This window comes from Notothenia rossii (assembly GCF_949606895.1).
Source record: "Notothenia rossii genome assembly, chromosome: 5".
Taxonomy (NCBI): Eukaryota; Metazoa; Chordata; class Actinopteri; order Perciformes; family Nototheniidae; genus Notothenia; species Notothenia rossii.
Window position 1 is genome coordinate 64,814,553 of NC_136903.1, and position 17,335 is coordinate 64,831,887.

At 41.8% G+C, this 17,335-nt stretch overlaps 1 protein-coding gene and 1 long non-coding RNA gene across 2 annotated transcripts; one reads left to right on the forward strand and one right to left on the reverse strand.

The window, feature by feature from the left end:
* Nucleotides 1–3,704: 3,704 nt before the first annotated feature.
* ora2 (olfactory receptor class A related 2) lies at nucleotides 3,705–4,844 on the forward strand (the record flags this gene model as incomplete). The annotated part of the gene is made up of 1 exon (XM_079682505.1): nucleotides 3,705–4,844. The coding sequence occupies exon 1, from the start codon at nucleotides 3,888–3,890 to the stop codon at nucleotides 4,842–4,844; it is 957 nt and encodes a 318-aa protein (XP_079538631.1). The 5' UTR covers nucleotides 3,705–3,887.
* A 1,014-nt stretch (nucleotides 4,845–5,858) lies between these two features.
* Nucleotides 5,859–6,763, reverse strand: LOC307040015. Its single transcript, XR_013808402.1, has 2 exons — nucleotides 6,653–6,763; nucleotides 5,859–6,148 (listed from the first exon to the last, which is right to left on the reverse strand). It is a non-coding gene; the product is annotated as an uncharacterized lncRNA (long non-coding RNA).
* Between the last annotated feature and the right edge of the window lie 10,572 nt (nucleotides 6,764–17,335).

Genomic DNA, 17,335 nt, shown 5'->3' on the forward strand with positions numbered 1-17,335 from the left:
TTAAATCAGACTTTGGTTACCCCTGTACATTCACAATCTACCCTGCAGTATACAAAGTCATTAAGACTAGTTGCACCTTTACCAGCTTTGATAACACTTTAATGATCAATAATTATAATCAAAACATATAATATATATTATTCTGAAATGGACCAATCTGCGTATCAATCAACTTTGACTTTTGGTACTTTAAGTATATTTTGATGCTAATACTTTTGTACTTTTACTTGAGTAACATTTTGAATGCAGGACCTTTGCTTGTAACAGAGTATTCCTAGACTCTGGTACTTCTAATTTTACTTAAGTACAAGATCTGAGTACTTCTTCCAAACCTGTTTTCAGATTAGTTTAGGTTTTAGTGTTGGAGATTTTTCCATCATCAAATTATTTAATTTAGCTGCCTTGTATTTATAACATACCGTATGTTACTTCTAAACTTCAGTAGTCTTTTCCTGTACTTAACTTCATCACTTCAGTGTCCATAGACAGAGACTGTCAGTTAATCATTGTAATGCTATTTCCCAGCTGACTGAAAAAAAAGTTAAACTCTCCCTGCGGAGACAACTATATGTGGTTATTGTTGATGCAAAGGCAGCCTGATGATGCCTTGAATGAGCTATCAAGAGACTTTTACAAGCACAGCTGGTGCTTGAGTTGCGCTCCTCTCCTCCTGCATGTCCTGGGAGCGTGTTAAAAGACACAGAGGAATAAGACAATTAGCCATATAACAATGCATGTCTGTACTAATTGGGGGCACAGGGATGAGCCGCCATTATTCATTTATGTTCCTCACTGACATATGCTACAACAGAAGTTTGTTATTCGTATCACGCTTTTTCAGCACCATGAACCAAATGTGTCTTCATTAAAAGCGCTGTGACCGACTGGTTTATTTTATATTTCAGTTTTTTCTCTTGCAAAGCTGGGACTGGGTCTGTGAGCTGAAACATTGTTGTTTGAGGAGCCTCTCTTCTCTCGGGAGTGGGCTGTGGAATAACCCATCATAGGATGTGTTATTTCCCTGTGTGTGTTTTTTCATTACATGTTTACATGTTCAAAGAGCTAATTAAAATGGCAAGTTCAAGCATGTCCTTCTCAGGGGATTGCATCATGTAAAGTACGCTGCGAAATCTGAGCTTTTTCCCCCTTGACATGAAATTAGATTTCCTTTTTTATGGATGATGTAAATTGTTTTCTCCCGTTGCAGTAATTCAATTAAAATGTGTATGAAGTAATTCAGTTACAATATCATCCTTAGAGGTGAAGCACACACATTTTAATCCAGTTCCTGTCACCAAATATGTCTTTTTTTTTGTTCGCTGCATGTATTAAGACAGTGTGTTTTCCTAAACAAGACATGCATTTATTGAGGGTAATAATAATAATAATAATAATACATGGTATTTTTATATCACTTATACAGGTGCTCAAAGACGCTTTACATACACTCAATTTTGTGGACAATAGCCAGAGGAGACATTTGGGATGAAGTGTCTTGCCCAAGGAGTAAATTGTTGTATGGGTTCTTCGCACAACGGCTGAACTCAAATGGCATTTTCATAGCTTTGATAACATTTTTAGATCATTTACTTGGCAACTGGCATTCTCTTGCATCATTATGTGCTGATGTTAAATCAGTGTTAAAGTTAGTTGTTTTAATAGAATTGAAGATAGATTAGTACTTTTTCAACTTTTGCCCCTTTAAGTATGCTGGTGAGGGCAACAGCTTTGGTTGGGGAATATTGAGTGCACCCCTTACTGTGCAGTTAATCTGTCCAACGGCAAACATTTGGTTTAAGAGGCTTTTGACTTAGCTGTCCTCCGTCAGATATTGATGGGCCTTATACTCTGTGTCTGCATTTAAGGCGAAGGTGGCAACATCAAGCTGTCACAACCTTTGATATATTTCTCGATATGTTCTGTATCTTTTTCAGTAAGATAAATTGAGCATAATGAAAAACACAAACTAATCCTTAAAATGTATTTTCATTGCACTGAGTGCTTTTACCTGTCACATCTCATCTGCAGTAATCATTCATCAGTTTAGGTACCTGTCTGCCGTTTTCTCTCTGTTTTCTCTATCCACAACATGGTTTTTGTTTGTTTTTTATTATGTTTTATGCACCTTCAAGTTTGTGTGCAAATTGTGTTTCAACATGTATTTGCAGGGACAATACAGTGGAAGAGAAAGGAGTTGGATCCTCTACTTAAGTACAAAAGTCAAAGATGAATTTTCAAGTTTGTTAAGGGCAGTTTGTTCTCTCTTTCCTGTAGTGTGTTATATAGCTTTCTGTTCATGTTAATGGTCTGCAAAGGCTAAACCCCAAGTTCCCAGAGTTTATCTCCCTTCTCTTGCCTGAAACTCCTCCATTGGACTCCTTTGTTTACTTTCGTAACATAATGACATCAACATGTAACACTTGCGCTTCCATTGGCTATTGCTCCAACACATTGTATATATGTGATAGGCTAAGGGGCCGGACATCTCTACGCGGTTGACCAATCACAACAGAGCCGGCCAGCGAACCAATCAGAGCAGACTGGGCTCTGGTTTCAGACAGAGGGTGAAAAGAGGTGCTGCAGCACAGGCAGTGTGAGAACAATAAAGAGCTTTTTGAACATTAAAGCATGTAAACATGTCACGGTAGAAGCACTAAATACAAATATTAATCTGAAAATGAGCATAATATATCCTCTTTAACTCTAAAAATACGCAATTATAGGGGAATTAAAAGTATTACAGTAAGTTCATATTAAGTAGAAGTCATGCCATTAGGAAAATATACTTCAAGTTAGAAAATAAACGCTCCTGTGAGTGTCACACTATCACCGTATGTTATATCATTATATTGCCAACAATAATACTAAAATGAACTGTGTTACATTCTATAAGGTACAGAGCTTTATTATATATATGTATATATATATGTAACTAGTGGATGCTTTTGTGAATGTAAGTTATCAAATTCATTATTATATTAGTATTTATTATTTTCATTTTAGAGGAGGTCATGTCTCATAATACGCTTGTGATAAATGTCTTAATTAATATCCACTATCAATGACTTGCTGTGGGACATGTTGAAGTTAAATCATACAGCCCATCCACCCTTATTTCCCCTACATAATTTCCTTTTTTTGAACTTGAATTGCTTTGGATGAATTAAACAAACATACATCGATGCCATGGATGCTTTTTAAATGACATTGTGGGTGATCTAATGCAGACTGACTGTGGAATGTCCTCTGGCTTTAACTTTGTTTCAACTCTCTCCACTGGAGGACACTGTGGTGTTGGTGTTTGACTAAGCAACAGAAGGACTTTTTAGCTTTCTGAATAGGTAGTGGCTTTTATAATTAATTGTAGGAATTACAAATACAAAAGCAATATGAAGGGTCTTAAAAGGGAAACTAAATATAGCATCAGTGATTAAAAAAAGTATTCAATAGTCTCCACCAGGTGAAACAGTGACATGGAGAAATTGTTTTAATCTAAACATGTGGCTAATGGATATTATCTGCTCATTAACACCAGTTTCTCTGTCCACTGGTTGGCTTTCTGTTAATGAATCCAAACACAGCTTCCTCTGTTATCCTGTCTGTCTGAAATCCATCGAGGGGACAGAAGCAGTCATCTGAATTGATCTCAAGTAATTGGAGGCTGAGGGAAGAGAAGTCAATGGAGCATGAAAAACAGATCCAACAACTGTTTGCAAGTATAAGAGCACAAACACCCCAACTACTTCAGGAGAGAGGGATCAGGGACAAGGTCCACTTCAGATGTTCCTAGCTTTGACTGTTCTCAGGTAGGCGGTGTACATTTCTGCAATGAGTTTGTTCTGATATCATTTTAAATACACTTGGTTTATTGTACTATTCCTGTAGGAATGCCATCGGAGGAGTTGGTCCGAGGGGTGCTCTACTTGTCCCTCACCGTTGTGGGGGTCCCAGGTAATGCTAGCGTCATCCTAGCATTCCTCCTCTTGCTCTACCAGGAGAACCGCCTCCTCCCAGCTGATGCCATCGTCCTGCACCTAGCCTGTGTCAACCTGCTGGTGGTGGTGGTCCGCTGTCTGCTGGAGACTCTGGCCTCCTTCAGCCTGGCCAACATTTTTGGAGACCTAGGCTGCAAATCTGTCATCTTCGTGTACAGAACATCCCGTTCCCTCTCAATCTGGATCACCTTCCTCCTGAGTGCCTACCAGTGCCTGAGCATCACCCCCCCCGGCTCACGCTGGTCCTCCGTCCGCACCTTGTTGGCCCGCTATCTGGGCTTTGTGTTCCTCTTCCTCTGGGTGCTCAACACCTGCATGACCTCGGCAGCCATTCTCTTCTCATTTGGCACCAAAAATGAGTCCAGCCCAATAATCAATGGCATCAACGTACAATTCTGCTATGTAAACTTTCCTTCAAAGTTGTCCAAAGAGGCGAACGGGATAGCTCAGGTGGTCCGGGATGTGGTGCCCATGGCCCTCATGACTCTAGCCAGTCTGATCCTCCTGGTGTTCCTTTACAAGCACAGCCACCAGGTGAAGGGGCTCCGCTGCAGCAGCGGTGGGGGGGGAGGTGCTGAGCAAAGAGCTGCCAAAGTTGTGGTAGCACTTGTGAGCTTGTATGTGGTTCTTTATGGGGTGGATAATGGGCTTTGGGTGTATACTCTCACTGTGAGCAAGACCATGCCTTCCTCGCTGATCTCTGACCTGCGCATATTCTTCTCCTCGCTCTATGCAGCGCTAAGCCCCGTGGTCATTATTGCCTCCAACAGGAAGGTGAATGGCAGGCTGAAGTGTATAGTGCAGGAGAAGCCTGCTCATGAGAAAGACACGAGTCTTACCAATATGTGATGCATGCTGGGATTACTGACAGGTCAGCAGAGGAGGCCAACATGATGAGGATCAGTCTTTAAGTGCGTCATTCTATATATATTGTGTAATGTGTTTGTGATAGAGGGATCTATCTTTCCTGTGGGGTTGTGATTTCATAGCTGAGAAGTTTTTATAAAAATATTTCTTGTTCGTGAGACTTTCCAGATATGTGTTTAATAACTGTTGAGGGTTTAGCACATTTAGCTGTGAATGAGAAAGTGTACCTGTGGGTTTATTGTATCACCGTCTATAATTAAGGAAGAAACTGTCATAACAACACTGTTGCTCAATACAGGTCTGTAGGAATTCTGGCACTGTGTGTCTTTGTTGGTTTATTCATTATATTCTCTCCATCTTAATTTGCTGGAAGAATTATAGCTGGGTGACACAGAGCTCAATGTAGCTGTCAAATGACTTCCAGCTGCCCATTTAGCTGCAATTAAGGCTTTGAATGGAATCTGCTAATACTAATGAGGCAGGTTAATTGTCCAACAGAGAATTGGTTTAGAACCTGATGGGAAAACTATATTCCTTATAGCAAACAATAGATGTTCATTGCCTAAGATGAATCACTCAATACAATTCTGAGATGTATGTCTGAACTATTTGGGTGTAGTTATAGGAAGAAAACACTTAAGGGTCACAAAACGATGTCTTGGCACACACCCTGAAGAAGTTTGCAGTGGATGTGGCAATGTGGGAATTTAGGAGTGATTATGTAATTGCTATGTCTTGGAGAAAGCAAGGGCAGGGAGACAGGGTGAGGACATAACAACCGCAGTGACTGACACTCCAACAGACATAAAGTGGGGCTGCCAGCACTCTGTGATCCTGCAATAACTCCAAAGTGCAATCAGTGCAGCGCTTTTCAACTGCTGTCGCAATGCAGGTGAGGAGGAGGAGAAGTCCTCTATTCTGTGCTTGTGCAGAACTGTGGCATTTAACACCAGGTTGACACAAAAAGATATCAAAGGACATACAATGAAGTTGATCTTCTGTCATATACACCTTTATTTGAAAAGTTTCAACCAATAAAACCTTCTTTAATGTGACGTTGTTCTTAGGAAAACTCTCTCCAGGTGATAAATTCCATGTGTTTTACTCTTCAAACCACAGAAATCTGATTGGCACTTTACACAGACTCCGGTGGAATGAAGGATAGAATACATGGATGGTTTCATTAGAGCAGCGAGCTTGCTGGAGCCTCCGGAGCGAAGTCTCTGGGAGTGACATCGCTGATACGGCTGATCCTATCCAGGCTTTCAACTATGTCATTTTTTGTCCTGTTGGGAAATAATTTTGAGATGAGTTAAAAGAATAAAATACTTGAAAAACAGGTTATGTGTATGTTTGCGTCTCTTTCTAAGTGTTCGTGAGTGGAGGGTGTGCCAGGCTGGCCTCTCCCTGCACAAGACAGGACCTGTTTCCCATCATTCTGGAGCCTTTTGAGCCTCGATGAATGCAGGGTTGCTGTAAAACATGTAGAGACCAAACCCACTCAAATGTAACCCTCTATTACTGCCTTACTCTCAAATCACCAACAACCTTAGGACCATCTCTCCCTACAAGACTTAAATCTGCAGCTAAGACATCACTTGCAAAAGTTGATAAATGCACACAGGTGCTCTCTGACTGCAAACTCAACTGCTTTACGAGGCAAAACGCAAAAGCTGTCAGGAAAAACAAGACAATAAAGCACAGACGCTTGACATTTAAAAAAGATTTTAACCTACAAATGTTAACTTTTCTTTATTTGTTCTGTATTTAGTAGAGTATACAACACAAACCTGTATAAAAGCCACGCAAAAAAGCTGTCAAGTTGTCCAGGATTGTTGGTTAAATGAAGTGGAAGGGGTTCAGTAATTCCCGCCAGCCGATCCATCCCTGCTGTGTCTGATGTCAGTCTGTTTACCTGCACCAGGTACACGCATTTTTGTCCCCCGCGTCAACCAATAGCGATGCAGCAGCAGTATAGTTAAACCCCACCCCTTTTCTGCCCTGAATCCAGTCCACACCCTAATATAGCCCTCTTTAGGAACTGAATGGTAAAACCCCTCTCCTCCCCCAAATAAAAAAAACGTTTAGGAAACATCATGATGTGAATCACCACATCCCCGTGTGCAACATGCACACATTTGTACTAATGCAGGAGAAAAATGACAACTGATATAGTAATACATGCAAACAGCGTCAACAAGCACAATTTAAGAAAACATCAACCTCCCAAATCAATACTAAATCCTTTTATAATGATACATAAAAGCATTTTGAAAGCAGAGAACCTCTTTACGTCTGAGTTATCAATTTAATCCATTCACCTTGAAAGTTATTCTAGTTATTAATCCCATAAAATCTCTCTGATGTTGTTTTTTCTTCCATTTAAGATAAGTTCAGGCTGACTATGGAAACTGGAAACTTTGGGGCTTATTACTGTGGGGAAAATGTATCAGTAATAAACACATCCGGGGGTACTTTCAAAACCCACATTTTATGGAAATGACAGAAGTAATAAGCCCTTTTTAGGTTTGCTGATACCTTCTTTGCCTTTCCATCAAATGAATGTTTCTTCAGGCTTGTTGTTTAGAGGATTTATTCCCTGTTTGAGTGAAGCTACTGATGGAGAATGGCTAGAAAAACTATGCTTTTAAGTAAATTGGCTCTTTTTTTCTGAAGTGCAGGACTGAGTGTTAAAATAATGCAAATGGTAGAAGTGGTTTTATTTCAGTGCAGTCCATTTGGCGACTTTATTTTGAATTATGCAAAGGCACTTGCTCTAAACTTTACCTCAGAATACCTGCCACGAGGTGACATGAGTTTAAGACTATATTTATTTTTGTTGCACTCCTAGTTACAGACTTGTATGTGTGTGACCCCATTTCTTGCATCCGCCCAGTTTAACTGATTCCCTCAGACAGGGAACACGCACGGTCGTGTTTCAGCCTGCCTGGAATGCTGCGCTGCACGTAAGCAAGGAGCTCTGTATTCAAGTTGGTGAGAATACGTCTTACAGAGTTAAGGTGCAACTTTGGCCTTATTGCCAGGACGAACACTTTACTTCTTGATTTATCCTGATTAATTCCTATTTTGTAGGAACGGCTGTGAAATGCCGGTTTAATATCCACATAAATCGGCAGGCTCCGTGGTTTAATGCTTGGCTTTATAGCTGACAGCCTGATTTCACAAGAGGCAACATATTAAAGGGATGGTTTGACATATTGGGAAATACTTCTTATTTGTTTCTGAGGGATGAGAAGATCGATATGACTCTCTTTGTAGCTACAGCTAGACTGAGGCGTCCAAAGGTAGCAAAGCTCTGAAGCTCACTAATTAAAATGTCATATCTTTTATCTGAAAAAAACTGATGTGTACAAATATAATGAGCCAGGCTAACTGTTTCCCCCTCTTTCCAATTTCTGAGCTAAAGCGCTGCTGGCTGTAGTTTCACATTTACTGAAAAGACATGCAGCATTGATCTTCCCATCTAACTCTCAGCAAGAGAGCAAACAAAATCATTTTCTCCAAATTGTCAAACTATTAATTTAAATGTTATCCACTATTTGTATATTAGAAAAACAGCCTCGTTTAATTCAGTTAGTCAACTCTAAGGAGAGCAAATATAAAATTGAGGCGTAGAGAAAAGCTGCATTTTTCATAAAGGACAAAAAGGCTGAGCAGTGAAACTACCTTTACAATGTCTGCATAATCCCTGACAGGGAGGCTGTATGGCAGAGTACGCCCATTCCCAGTGTACCAGCGAGGATATGGACCACACTGAAGGAGGGTGGGGTGTGGGGGGGGGGGAGGGGGGAAGTCTCTGATGCCCCAGGGCAAAAGCTTGCTGCAACTCCACCGCTCTCAGGTAAGATATGCACCGCTGTGCCAAGACTTGAAAGACATTCAAGATGCACTGCACCCTATCCAGCAATGTATCGCAATATAAGGAAAAGGAAAAGAGAGGAAGGACTGGATAAGAAAAGGTTAGGATGCTGAGTTGGATTAAAAAAAACTCTTAAATCAGGCATGAAAATGTTATATGAACTTCTAAATTAAAAAACTGAAAATCAACAATCTTTCACCCTGAAAATGGGAGTGACAGTTTAAACTGTGTGAACTGAAAGCTGAGACCTGCCCCGACGTGAACCAAGGATCAGTATGTGCTACGTCAGTATGTGGATTATCATTTATCACTCGGGGTGATTTGGCTTTTGTTTTATCTTTGTTCAGGTAGTCTCCCTGAGATCAAGATCCCTGTTTAAAGCAGAATATACATTTCAAGAGAGAAATACATGTGTATCAGGGAGGATCGGTCCTCACCAACACGTCGGTTGCAGAGATGTATTCTTTGATGAGCCGATCCCGTGTCCCTCAGGAACGCTGATTCATGCAGAATGATGTATGAATGCATAAACCCAGCGCCCATATTTTAATCTCTTTAAATGATTGCGGTTAAAAGGCAGGGCTTTTCGAACTGTGGTTTTTCAAGTTGAATTAAACTCCAGGAATACTAGTGAAGCCATCTGCAGCTGACTGCACAGCTCAGTCTTTCTTTCTTTTGAATAACATGTCTGAAAAATAAACCAAATGTAAAATTAAGCAATCCTTCTTCACTTTTCTGAAGATCATGCAACCCTGACATCAGGTGTCTTCATATGGTAATCACTCAGAAACCTGCTCAGATATGGAGTATTTACCTATTCTACATGAGCACCTCCAAAGCTCACTTACTTACACATTATATTTGAATGTTTTAGACGTGTTAAACCGACAATTTTCAGATTCAAGTGGGGTTATGTGCCAATCCCTTTCTCAGCTGGAGCAAGTAACTTCCTGGAGTCTTGTCTAAAATACTCTCTTTATAAATCTACTCGTCACTTTTACATCCATAACTGGGTTTTCAAAGTTGAATTAAACTCCAGGAATATGAAGCCATCTGCAACTGTCTGCTCAGTTCAATAGTTCCTTATTTTGAATGTTAAAAGCCTAAAAATAACTAAAACAGATGCTAAGTTCAGCACTCCTTCTTCACTGAACACCTCAGTGAGATTCTCTAAAATCATGTAAGACAGACATCAGGTCTGTTCATACAGTAATTACCCACACACCTGCTCAGATTTGGAATATTTACATATTTTCTTCTAGTGAACATCTCCAACAGTCACTAATCAACACATTATACTGTATGTTGATTGAATTATTATAGAAACGCTGTAGAAACAACAATTTGCGGTTTTAAGAGGTGTTTGGTGCCAGATTCTTTCTGCTGTGTGCAGTTTCTCCCTGGAGTCTTGTAGTCTCCTCATCAAACCACACCTTGTCCTTTTTTCACACCATATTTTTAGTCTTTATGCTCAGCTAAGCTATGCTAAATAGCGGCTGGCTTTTTGACATGAGAGTGTTATCAATCCTCTTATCTTACTTTGGCGAAAAAGCCAAAAAGTGTATTTCTGTAAAATGTTGAATGGTAAATATCTGCAGTATAATTTCCCCGAATGGTGAATCTTCACAATGTTTAATTGGCTGTGAAATCAGCCAGTTGATCCAACGGAGACCTTTAGTCACAAAGTAACATAACCGTCTCAGTGTCAAACTCACACCGCAGCAGTAACAAGGACCCTGCCCTTTATCTTTCTCATCTTCCCCCCTAAATGCCACAAAGGTGGAATTTTCCACCAGCCACTTCCCTGAGTTGGCTGAGGAATGCAGACAAGATGGAGCAAGCATGCAGAGAGCGGCATCTCTGCAGTAACAGTGTGTTGAGGTGCTTAGCTTGTGCACATCATGTCCACCTCTTTAATTCTCCCTTCAGGGGGGTTTGTTAAGCTATAACTCACATATAGCTCTGCCCTGCAGTGCTGATAGATGCTACTGTTGCTGGTCATTGTCACAAGGATCCTGCAAGAAGAACATTTAGGAGCTCTGCCTCTTATTTTTTCCATTTAATGAAGTCAGAATGTGGTTATCATCTATTTTGCTTTAGCAGATTAACACATAATTAATTTAAATGCATTGCTCAATTTGTTTATCCACCTGAGGAAGTCTCACAAAGGGCCCTAAACGCAGCAAGATGTTTTTAATATGACTAACTCCAAAGCTGCTGGAGACATTTACGAGTGCTCTATTAAACAGGCTTAGATTGCTATCTGTGCCTCAGAGCAACAGACCTTGTAAAATGATACAACGTGGGCATGTGCCGACACAACAGCCACACATATCTCATCCTGCTAGCACCACCCTTACACAGGTGAAGGGAATGCAGAATAAAGTGAGGAGAACACATCAAGCACATTGTGCCCCTTGTGTTAGAGTGTGAGAACATCCAGTTTTCACATATTGTATATCAATATACAGAGCACATCAATGAATCAAAGCCTTACACTGTTAATGGGATTCATTCAAGATGACAAATTGCCCGGGGTGGGGATTTGTTAGCATGAAATGATAAGCAGCGTAACTTTACCCTACTTTAAAAAATGGAGTCTCCTTGTGCTTTTTCAGAATAAGTGGTGTCACTCTACCCACTTACAGCTGAATAATAGATCTGATGGATCCTCTGTGCATCGTACAGCTGCCGCCAGAGTAATTACAAAAGAACCAAGTGGAGAACTCACATATCATCACAGTTTGTAGCAGGCGATGAGTCACAGTATCACACTACACTTCAACTTTACTTTCCATGGTCTGCGGATGTGGACCACCGTCCTCTGACAGGCGTTGTTGCAGCAGCAGCATCATTGTGCTGCAAAAGGCCAACATGTCCAAACCAAAATGTCTATTTGGGAGCTGGGAGGACATTTTGGGAGAATTTGTTGTTGTAAAACAAACTCAGGTTGTGTACCTTCAAGTGTTGGGAAATGGGGCAGGAAAGGCTGCCACCTGTTGATTCTTCATGGTACTGCAACAAAGGGGCAAATTGAATAAAGCCACTGCAGCGCTAATATAGATTAGGAAATAAGTCGGAAATCAATTATTCAAAAACTATTCTGAAATGAAAAATAAATCTACAATATGATAAGTATACGCAGTAAAACTGATTGTTAATATTTTGAACTGTGTTCCACTTTTATGCCTCAGTAAATTATTCACACATCTAAAACAGAAACGTCAATAAAACGTTGTGATTTTTTAAAGAAAAGAGATTTTAATGACTTTGAAATTTAAACTTGATAGAGTCGGATACAGTTATATTAAAGGTCCCATGTCATGCTTTTCCGGTTATTACCTGTCCCTTCGTGTGTTATGAAGCTTTTTCTGCATGTAAACGTTCTGCAGAGTCACAAACCCTCAAAGTACACCCTGTAGCGAGTAAAACAAAGAAAAGACCTGTCTATGGTGCCCCAGAATGCCTCGTTGGAGATTTCTCTTTTTCCATTTTTCTCTTCCTGAGTATGGTGACGTAACCATGCCCAGGTCCAAATGGACCAATCCATGGAGCTCCTCACACACATACACACACTCACTAAGCCTTATCTTTTCTCAGCCGCGCTACTCCGCGGAGTTTCGCCGGCACACACACTCACTCAGCATTATCTTTTCTCAGCCAGGAGCTCCAACAAGGCGTGTAGGACAGAGAGTGAATACACATACTATACAGAGATGCTGTATGAGAAACCAATGTGACTTTGGAACATTGAACAATGTAAATCTATTCTAGTAGACCTCAACAATGGAATTATGATCAGTAGAAATGGCCATGACATGGGACCTTTAAGTGATTACCTTTTACCCCTGATCCTAGATAAGTGAAACCTTTAGTGCATGGCTGGACACATTGCTGTTGTTATCTCTAACTTCCCATCAATACTGCATGGTGCACACAACACACTGAAATATGGCATCTTCATTTTTCATATTTTGCTCTCAGGGACACCGAAACCAACCTCTCGCCTCGCTGGAGTACGACCTGGCCCGTGGTGTTCTGTATGTTAAAAAACAGTTGGGTATTTAATAAAAGGATATGCTGTGGAGGCTCTTAATACATATATATACACAGTAGTTAACTGAAAAGAGTGTATTGTGATTCTTGTAAAAGGAACATATTTTTTCGGTGCAAGCTGTACTGCTGAGTACACTTAAAGTGGACCTATCATGCTATATTTGAATAATATAGTGTAGGACCATACCTATATAAGGCATATTTATAGTTTTTATTTTTCAAAATACCAAACAGATCATGCATTTTAGCCATTCCTCATTTCGCTCAATTTAACACTGCCTTTCACACTCTGATTCAGTGAGAACAGCACCACCTGGTGGCCTGGCATAAGTACTACAGCGTCTCCAGCGCTTTCGAACGGCAATGTCCGTGGCTGTCTCCTCCTGATTGGTGGAGTTGGCCCAATAGCCGTAGCGCAACTTCTGTGACGACATAAAAGTGTTCAAATCTGGATCAGTCTGTATCAGATCCGTTGCAGCCCCTTTTTTAGAGATTTGGGTATGGAGGAAAATAAATAGGGTTGTGTTTTCTGACACTTGGTGAGTTCCCTGGAACACCGGGACACATATTCATGTATAAAAGACGTACAAAAGTGCATTTTGCATGATAGGTCACCTTTAAGATAACAAAGAATCATCTTATAGACATGTTTTCTCTTTTATTTATGTGCATTGCATTTGATATTGAGGTCATCCAAAAGTAACCGAAAATAATAAGGTTACACAACCTCTATATTGTGATATAATAAGGTGACTGATTACTTTCTTTTAACACGTAACTAGTCATTGTAACTGAATATAATTTTTTAAGTAAACCTCCCAACCCTGTTCATTCACCATGCAAGCCAAACATTAACAAAAAAAAAGAGTAATGTATTGCAGTGGATAAATAAATATTTTTTTGTATGCACGTACATAAAACATACATTCATAATGATAGCAAGCAGCATGAAGCAGCTCTAATTCTACGTAATAGATATGTATTACATTATATCATGTTTAAGAGCCTCAAACCTTTTTTCAAAAGTTTGACAGGTGGGTTTTAAAGTGGTCCTACTTTTAGATGTATTTTTCCGTCTAATATAATATATGTTTAAAGCTGTTTACACACCAAACAAATGCCTAGATTCTTCCAATACTTCATTATATTTATATTTGTTCAGCCTTGTCACAAAAGGCTTTGGTATTGTCAAAGTAAATAACATGTTTTGAGTGACCACATGAGAAGCTTATAGAAGACTGGCAAAAACACAAGAGCTGTGGGATCACTTTCACTACAATTGATAAACGTGTCAACAAATGATTTTCACATTTCACTATGTGTCCAGATATCCGACATACAAGGAGCCGAACACATTCCTGCAGCCTGCAACGAATCAATGAAGCCGAAAGCCTCAGTGAATCCACACAAATGAGAGGACAGGCTAAGTGCAAATGTATGGCTCTATTCATGATAACAAAGATATTTTTAGGTAAGTAGGCAGGCCAATAGTCCTCTGCAGTGTCACAGCTTCTATGCACTGAATAATGTATTGACTCATTTGTGTGGAGGAGCGCCACAGTAAGCCAGACGATCAATGGCACAGCAGCAGAGCCAGATAAGCTTTTGTAGGAGAGCCAGTTTTCTTTTTTAGCGCCACAGTATTGTCTGTCGTGGCCATATACAGTCTGAGGTCGCAGAATTAGAAAAATACTGATGATTATTTCAGAATTCATGTCCTGGTAGGAGGTTGATTGACAGACAGGTGTCTTACGTCTAACACAATGAGAGCAACATGTTTGTGATTCGACCACTAACAACAAGAACAACTGTCTGCTAACAAATCTGCTTTTACCACAATAGCATTAATGAAAGAGGCCTGTTCTTGAAGAAAAAAAAAAACCTTTTCATCTAATTTCATTTAAATCAATAAACCTGGCAATCAGATAATTACACAGCAGTGATCGTTGTTCCCATTTTTATTCAAACCGACATGTTTCCAGCAACAGCACCAACATCAAGACACGACCTCTTCACTACTCAGCCTTCAACACAAACATCTGGCCCATTTAGGTGGATTTAGTGAGACCACTTCACCTCCAGCCTCACCCTCTACCCCCCTATGGTCCTCCCCAATACACTCATTAACAGTAGAGGGCATTGGACCCAGCACCTCGTCGCCTCCTCACAGGACCACGGCCCTTCACCTGACCTTGGCAGTGGTCCAGAGCAGCATCACATGAGGCCCCAGGAGGGGGGCAAGGAGGTCGGGGTACGTGATGAAGGTCAGGGACGTACTGCAGAGGCTTCATTGCATGCTGAAGAGAGGTTTATTTTCTCTCTTTCTATCTGTCACCTCTAGGGAAACATCCCTCTGAAACTGACAAATCAAACATTTTGTATTCAAATCTCCATCCTGAACAGAGAGTAGGAATTGTTGCCATGGAAATTGAGCTACAGGGTCCAACGATTTTAAAAGTTTTGATTAAAGCACTTTTTTGTGCACCAGTTAATCCTTACACAAAATAAAGAGTTGAATGACAGATCAAATGTAAGTGAAAGGGTCTTTAAATATTGTCCTCAGTGAATAAAGTTTTATGTTCTTGTTTCTTGTCTTAAAGAATTTAAACGCCAAATTTGAACGAACGAACGAATTTGAACGCCTAACCATGAAATCATCCCTCACAGTTCACCATGATTCCTACAAACTCCATCCCACTACCTACAGAGACGCCCTCAATGCCGCAAAATCTGCTTACCTCTCCACCATCTTCATCGACCCCTCCCGTAACCCCAGGACCCTCTTCTCCACCGTCAACAAGCTCCTCAAACCCTGTGCTGACACCCTCTCTTCCTCCACTTCCACATGCAGTTCATTCCTCCAGTTTTTCTCTGACAAAATCACTGCCATTAATCACTCCCTATCCGCTGCATCTGACACACAAACATCTCCCCCAACATCCACCGCCACAATTCCTCCCTCCATCTCCCTTGACCTCCCGAGCCCTCCTCCCCACGGCATTCTCTCCCAGTTCACTCTGGTTACCCCCCCTGAAATACTCCAACTGATCAGCTCCTCCAAACCCACCACCTGCTCGCTTGACCCTCTACCCACCCCTCTTCTGAAGTCCTGCCTCCCCGTCCTTTGCCCCTACATTGTCAACCTTTTCAACTCCTCCCTGTCCCAAGGAACCGTTCCCTCTGCCTTCAAAACTGCTGCTGTCACTCCCATCCTCAAGAAACCCGGTCTGGATCCCTCCTCCCTCAGTAATTACCGCCCCATCTCCAACCTCCCCTTTCTCTCTAAAACAATAGAACGCATCATCTCCAAACAACTCCACCGCCATCTCCAAAAAAATGACCTTTTTGAACCCCTTCAGTCTGGTTTTCGTCCTCACCACAGCACAGAAACGGCACTCATCAAAGTCCTCAATTCCCTCCTCACCTCTGCTGACACCGGTTCCCTCAACATCCTCATCCTCCTTGACCTGAGTGCAGCCTTCGATACCGTGAGCCACACCATCCTGCTTATCCGACTCCGGGATATCGGTATCGAAGGTACTGCACTCAGGTGGCTCCAGTCCTACCTCTCCGACAGATCCCACTTCATCTCCCTCAACAATCACTCCTCTACCACAGCTTCAGTCACCCAAGGTGTTCCCCAAGGTTCAGTACTCGGCCCCCTCCTCTTCATCATCTACATCCTCCCCCTTGGTCAGATTCTCCGCCATCACAACCTGGACTTTCACTGCTATGCTGACGACACACAGATCTACCTCAGCACCAAATCCCCCCACAACCCCCCTCTCACACACATCGAATCCTGTCTGACTGCAATAAAATCCTGGATGCAACACAACTTCCTCAAACTCAACAGCAATAAAACTGAACTCCTCCTCATCGGCTCCAAATCCACCCTCAGCAAAACCCCCAACCTGAAACTCACCATTGATGGCACCCCTGTTTCCCCCTCCACCCAGGCACGCAACCTTGGCGTGATATTCGACCCCACCCTCTCCCTCGACCCCCACATCCGCCAAGTTGTAAAAACCTCATTTTTCCACCTCCGCAATATCGCCAAACTCCGTTCCTCTCTCACCCGCCCCGCAGCTGAGCGAGTCATTCACGCCTTCATCTCCTCCCGCCTTGACTATTGCAACTCACTCCTCTTCGGCATCAGCACAACATCCCTCAACAGACTCCAGCGTGTCCAGAACGCAGCCGCCAGACTCCTCACCCACACCAAATCATGGCATCACATCACCCCGGTCCTCAAAGAACTCCACTGGCTTCCCGTCTCACACCGCATTCACTACAAACTCCTGGTCCTCACCTATAAAGCCCTCCACCATCTGCCCCCCCCCTAACTCACTGACCTCCTCATCCTCTACCAACCACCCCAGTCCCTCAGATCCACCTCAGCCGGTTTGCTCTCAATCCCCAAGGCCAAACTCCGGAGCTTCGGGGACAGAGCCTTCTCTGTGGCAGCCCCGAAGCTCTGGAACTCCCTCCCCCAAGACCTCCGTGGTTCTGATTCCCTCACCCTGTTCCAGTCCCG